The sequence below is a fragment of the Nycticebus coucang genome, chromosome 2 (assembly GCF_027406575.1).
Source record: "Nycticebus coucang isolate mNycCou1 chromosome 2, mNycCou1.pri, whole genome shotgun sequence".
In the NCBI taxonomy this organism is placed as follows: domain Eukaryota; kingdom Metazoa; phylum Chordata; class Mammalia; order Primates; family Lorisidae; genus Nycticebus; species Nycticebus coucang.
This window is the reverse complement of record NC_069781.1, coordinates 33432923-33439860: the sequence shown is the minus strand read 5'-3', so window position 1 is coordinate 33439860 and position 6938 is coordinate 33432923. Positions and strand designations below refer to the sequence as shown.

General features: G+C 38.9%; 1 protein-coding gene across 1 annotated transcript; it reads left to right on the top strand.

Moving 5' to 3' along the window:
- The first annotated feature begins 4850 nt into the window (after nt 1-4850).
- Nucleotides 4851-5801, top strand: LOC128593768 (olfactory receptor 13F1). Its single transcript, XM_053602106.1, has one exon. The coding sequence runs from the start codon at nt 4851-4853 to the stop codon at nt 5799-5801; it is 951 nt and encodes a 316-aa protein (XP_053458081.1).
- Nucleotides 5802-6938: the final 1137 nt, after the last annotated feature.

Genomic DNA, 6938 nt, shown 5'->3' with positions numbered 1-6938 from the left:
GAGCCTAACAAACAGAATCCAGCAACACATCAAACAAATTATACATCATGACCAAGTTAGTTTTATCCCAGGGTCTCAAGGCTGGTTCAATAGACATAAATCTAGAAATGTAATCCAGCACATAAACAAATTAAAAAACAAAGACGATATGATTCCCTGAATCGATGCAGAAAAAGCTTTTGATAATATCCAGCATCCCTTCATGATCAGAACACTCAAGAAAATTGGTATAGAAGGGACATTTTTTAAACTGATAGAGACCATCTACAGCAAACCCACATCATATTGAATGGAGTTAAATTGGAATCATTTCCTCTCAGATCAGGAACCAGACAAGGCTGCCCATTGTCTCCATTGCTTTTTAACATTGTAATGGAAGTTTCAGCCACCGCAATTAGGGGAAAAAAGGTGATCAAGGGTATCCATATAGGGTCAGAAGAGATCAAACTTTCGCTCTTCGCAGATAATAAGATAGTATATCTGGTAAAACACTAGGAACTCTACTACAAAACTCTTAGAAGTGATCAAGGAATACAGCAGCATCTCAGGTTACAAAATCTACATTCATAAATCGGTAGCCTTTACATATACCAACAATAGTCAAGTTGAAAAAACAGTTAAGGACTCTATCCCATTCACAGTAGTGCCAAAGAAGATGAAATATTTGGGAATTTAGCTAACAAAGGACATGAAAGATCTCTATAAAGAGAACTATGAAACTCTAAGAAAAGAAATAGCTGAAAATATTAACAAACGGAAAAACATATCATGCTCATGGCTGGGAAGAATCAACATTGTTAAAATGTCCATACTACCCAAACCAATATATAATTTCAATGCAATCCCTATTAAAGATCCACTGTCATACTTTAAACATCTTGAAAAAACAATACTTCATTTTATATAGAATCAGAAAAAACCTCGAATAGCCAAGACATTACTCAGAAATAAAAACAAAGCAGGAGGAATTACGCTACCAGACCTCAGACTATACTACAAATTGATAGTGATCAAAACAGCATGGTATTGGCACAAAAAAAGAGAAGTAGATGTCTGGAACAGAACAGAGAATCAAGAGATGAATCCAGCTACTTACCGTTATTTAATCTTTGACAAGCCAATTAAAAACATTCAGTGGGGAAAAGATTCCCTATTTAACAAATGGTGCTAGGTGAACTGGCTAGCAACCTGTAAAAGACGAAACTGGACCTACACCTTTCACCATTAACTAAGATAGACTCTCACTGGATCAAAGATTTAAACTTAAGACATGAAACTATAAAGATACTAGAGGAGAGTGCAGGGAAAACCCTTGAAGAAATCAGTCTGGGTGAGTATTTTATGAGGAGGACCGCCCGGCAATTGAAGCAGCTTCAAAAGTACACTACTGGGACTTGATCAAACTAAAAAGCTTCTGCACAGCCAAGAACACATCAAGTAAAGCAAGCAAACAGCCTTCAGAATGGGAGAAGATATTTGCAGCTTATGTTTCTGACAAAGGTTTAATAACCAGAATCCACAGAGTACTCAAACACATTAGCAAGAATAGAACAAGGGATCCCATCTCAGGCTGGGCAAGGGATTTGAAGAGAATCTTCTCTGAAGTAGACAGGTGCGCGGCCTTCAGACATATGAAAAAATGCTCATCATATTTAATCATCAGAGAAATGCAAATCAAAACTACTTTGAGATACCTTCTAACTCCAGTGAGTCTAGTCTATATCACAAAATCCCAAGACCAGAGATGTTGGCGCGGATGTGGAGAAAAGGGAACACTTTTACACTGCTGGTGGGAATGCAAATTAATACATTCCTTTTGGAAAGAGATATGGAGAACACTTAGCGATCTAAAAATAGATCTGCCATTCAATCCTGTAATCCCTCTACTGGGCATATACCCAGAAGACCAAAAATCACATCATAACAAAGATATTTGTACCAGAATGTTTATTGCAGCCCAATTCATAATTGCTAAGTCATGGAAGAAGCCCAAGTGCCCATCGATCCACGAATGGATTAAGAAATTGTGGTATATGTACACCATGGAATATTATGCAGCCTTAAAGAAAGATGGAGACTTTACCTCTTTCATGTTTACATGGATGGAGCTGGAACATATTCTTCTTAGTAAAGTATCTCAAGAATGGAAGAAAAAGTACCCAATGTACTCAGCCCTACTATGAAACCTATTTAGGGTTTTCACATGAAAGCTATAACCCAGTTACAACCTAAGAATAGAGGGAAGGGAGAAAGGGAGGGGAGGGGAGGGGGGAGGGGAGTAGAGGGAAGGGGATTAGTGGGATTACACCAGCGGTGCATCTTACAAGGGTATATGTGAAACTTGGTAAATAGTCTGTGAAGGTAGTGAATGATGCCCCATGATTATATCAATGTACACAGCTATGATTTAATAAAATAAATAAATATGTAAAAAGAAACTGTGACTTAGCACTGGTCTGTGCCACTGCCTGGAGCTGGTGTTTCTGTCTCTTCTGCAGTCTGTGTTGGGGTGGGTGCAGTTAGAGCTCACACTCGCCTCTGAGTTCCACCTCTGCCTGCCTGCCTTTGTCTCAGCTATGATCCCCTGAGTGTAAGGTGCTTCTTAGGCTCACTAAAGCAGTTCTTCTGGCTCAGATCTGTCCTGGGAGTATGCTGACTCTGCGCATGCAGCGCATCTTCTATTTTCTGTCCCCACTACACACCGCCCAGGCAGGTACCACCTCAGGCATACCCTTTGCTCATGGGGCCTGCATTACCATCCCAGGTCTGTTGCACCAGTGTCTGCCACCAGAGAAGTTTCCCAGCTTTCTCTGGTTGCCCAGTGAGTCAGGGAGTGACTCTACAAAATATCCCCAGGAGTGTGAGCCCTATTGTTTCCACTGCTACTGCTGTGGCTGCTCTGTGCTGTGGGGCACTGCCTTTCCCTCTGTTGTATGGTTCCTTCAGTCCACCATCTTCTCCTTACCCCCATGCCACAGAATCAACACAGACCTGTCCACACCTCTGGAGAAAATGCCCAAGAATCTGGACTCCATGGGGGACAGCCTTCTAGACCTCAGGGTGAGTGTGGAGGGGAGTGCTGGGAGTTAAGAATTTCAGGTAGAGAATGTATACAGTTTTATGCCTGGCAGAGAGTGAGGAGACTGCAAATCTCACAAAAAACCTCATTCATTATTCCTGAGGCCAGACTGCCTTCCTAATGCACTCTGATGGTCTTCATATCAAGTACAACTTGATCTCATTCATATTATAAAGAAAGGATCTGGGTTTCAATGGAAATCCAGAGAAATATTTATTTTCTCTTTGGCAAGACTTGAATGCTCTGTCTCCATGGAGTGAGTTTCTGCTAGAAATTTCTGCTTAACTGTTTCAGACTTCCAATTGTCACTTTTCCTTAGGTTCCCAGAAGCCATCACTGCCAAAACCTTGGCAATTGTTCAAACTTACAACCCTCCCTATGAATGAAGACATATTTGATGTCATGTGTATATAATTCAGTAATTGCTGTGATTATAATATGCTACTAAGAAGCAAGTTATCCAATTGCAATTGTACAGGGACGAAGTTGACAGCTTGTTTCCCGACCACCACCACCACATACTGTTCACCATTCATTCCTTACTTGGGAAATATGCAAGTTATTAACAGGGATTATAAAGCATCATTCAAATAGAAAGAGCCTTCAGTGGGTTTCTGAAGGGCCAAGATGCCTTTATATGGTAAAGCTAAATTTCCAAAAGAAAAAGTGTTTCTTAAAACATATGGATCTTTGTGTTGCATGAACAATATCTACCCTCAATAGTCTTCCCTTCAAGCTGTAATAGAGCAATAAAAGAGTTACGTAAGCATCCATTCCCCCATCTCAAGTACAACTTGATCTCACTCATATTATGAAACTACCAACATGATTCATTCTTTTTAACTTTGTTTAAATTAACTGGCTGATTTTATAACATGATTGGGAGAAAACTTCTTGTTCCCAACAACAATGTAGACAGGAACATGTTTACTTCTTGTTTGGATAACACTACAATTATGCTAGACAAGCTACTGAGTATAATTGGATCTAAGGGACATCATCCCTGGAGTTTCAGAATCTGTAACACTGTACAAATAGATTTCTAAATCTAATTTGCTTGTATGAGTCAAAAACTTTTCAAAAGGTACACATAACCTAAATTGTCTTAGAGTGCCATTGGCTGGTTCTTTGTAGCACAGACATCAGGACAACTACAGCGATATGAAAGAAATATCTACCACAATTAAGAGGATATCTGTCACCATTTTCCTAGGTTTGAGAAGGAAACTTGGCTTTTATCTAAATGTTCTAGGTCTCTGTTGATTTGTTGCTGTAGAAATCTCTATTTTTTCATTCATTGAGACTTCCTGATTATTTTGTACATAGCTCTAGCAATGGTAAGAGAAACTGTGAACTTGAAATGCAGAATAGTTCCTAAATAAGAAAAACCACAAAAAGAAAATAATTTCAATGGTCCAGGGTAAATAGATGATATTGCCATAAATCGGTTAAAATGTGGCTTGGAAAAATATATATCTTGCCTTTTATACTAGTTATCTTATGATATTTAGTCAACATTGCTAAAAGAAGGTCTTGCATCAAAAGTAACATTTTCAGTATTTGTGTGTTGACTTCCTTCTTAAATTTTCTTTATTAAGGACAAATTCCTTCTAACATCTACTATTATCACTAACCTAGAAAACCATTTGAGAATAGACCACAAGTTCACATAAAGAATACTTTGTCAGTTATGTGAAGGAGTCCTTTGTTTTACATGTAATGTGATAGTAATTGATCTATCCATGTACAGAGATGAACATGACATAGTAAAATGTTTCAGGGAAATTGGACAGATTTTTTCTTCCTGGGATTTTCCCACTACCCCAAATTGGAGGCCACCATCTTTGTGCTGTGTCTGATGATGTACCTGATCACCTTGCTGGGAAATGTTCTTCTGATCTTCATCACCATCCTGGATTTCCATCTGCATACCCCCATGTATTTCTTCCTCAGCAACCTCTCTTTTCTTGACATCTGGTACACGTCTTCTGCTCTCACTCCAATGCTGGCAAACTTTGTTTCAAGGAAAAACACCATCTCATTCTCAGGATGTGCCACTCAGATGTACTTCTCTCTTGCCTTGGGCTCCACTGAGTGTGTGCTCCTCTCCTTGATGGCATACGACAGGTATGTGGCCATCTGCCACCCACTGAGATATCCCGTCATCATGAACAGGAGGGTCTGTGTGCAGATTGCGGTGGGCTCCTGGGTGACAGGTTGTCTCACTGCCCTCGTGGAAACAATGTCTTTGCTGCCACTGTCTCTCTGTGGTAATAGCAGGATCAATCATTTCACATGTGAAATCCTGGCTGTCTTGAAATTGGTTTGTGTGGACACCTCCATGGTACAATTAATCATGCTGGTGATAAGCGTACTTCTTCTTCCCATGCCAATGCTACTCATTTGTATCTCTTATGCATTCATCCTCGCCAACATCTTGAGAATCAGCTCAGTGGATGGTCGAAGCAAAGCCTTTTCAACATGCGCGGCGCACCTGACTGTGGTGGTTTTGTTCTATGGGACAGCTCTCTCCATGTACCTGAAGCCCTCAGCTATAGATTCACAGGAAATAGATAAATTTATGGCTTTGGTATATGCTGGATTAACCCCCATGCTGAATCCTATCATCTACAGTCTAAGGAACAAAGAGGTAAAAGTGGCTGTGAAAAAATTGCTGATTAGAAATCCTTTCAACACTGTCTTAATTTCTATCCTCAAATAATATTGAAACAAGCACACTCACCTAGATAATCTCTAACAATATCTAGAAAACTACATACTAGTTAACTTAAACAAAAACCCTGGAAAACACTCATTTTCTTTCTTTGTTTGCTTTGTTTTGTTTTGTTTTTGAGACAGAGTATCACTTTGTCACCATGGGTAGGTACTGTGGTGTCACAGCTCACAGCAATCTCAAACTCTTAGGTTCAAACAATGCTTTTGTATTAGCCTCCCAAGTAGCTGGGACTAAGGTGACTGCCACAACACCTAGCTATTTTTAGAGACAGGGTCTCTCTAGCTCAGGATGGTCTCAAACCTGTGAGCTCAGGCAATCCACCTTCCTTGGCCTCCCAGAGTGCTGGGATTACAGGCGTGAGCCACTATGCGTGGCCAAACACTCGTTTTCAATAGAAGTCCCCTATCCTGATTTGCTTTCTAAGTAAAACTTTTCATATTAATTAATCATTCATAGAAAATTAGTTTGTTTCCAAAAAATTAATTAGCATTTATTGAATATTAATATAACATTAATATTAGACAATTGACTATTGTTTCATATTTGACTTGCTACATCTTCTCAGTGTACAACTGTTATATTATTATTACACTAACTAATATAAAAAATGTAAAGTTTTATTCTAGTAAACTTCAAAATAATTTAAATGACTTGAAATTATATCTGGATTTTAAAAGAAACTAGGTAATTTTTAATCAGCATAAATACAATTCAAGGTAGATACATATATCAAGGCACCATCAATTTTGGAATTTTTTCTAGTTTCGAAAATGTTAAAATGAGAAAAATATGGTTTAAGATTTAAAGAACTATAGTATGAATGATTTTGTTTATTGGAGATGTGTATATGGAGAATGAATAAATGTCTTGGGTATACAGATATAATAAGGGTTGATACGATTATAACCCTATGAATGAGGTGGATCTCCATAAAGATTGGGAGATCTTGAAGTATCTATGGGTTTAACATCAGAATACTCCTGGCTCAGTGCCTATGGCTCAAGCAGCTAAGATGCCAGCCATATACACCTGAACCAGTGGGTTGGAATCAAGCCCAGGCCAAACAAACAACAATGATGGTTGCAACCAACAAATAGCTGGGCATTGTGGCAGGCGCCTATA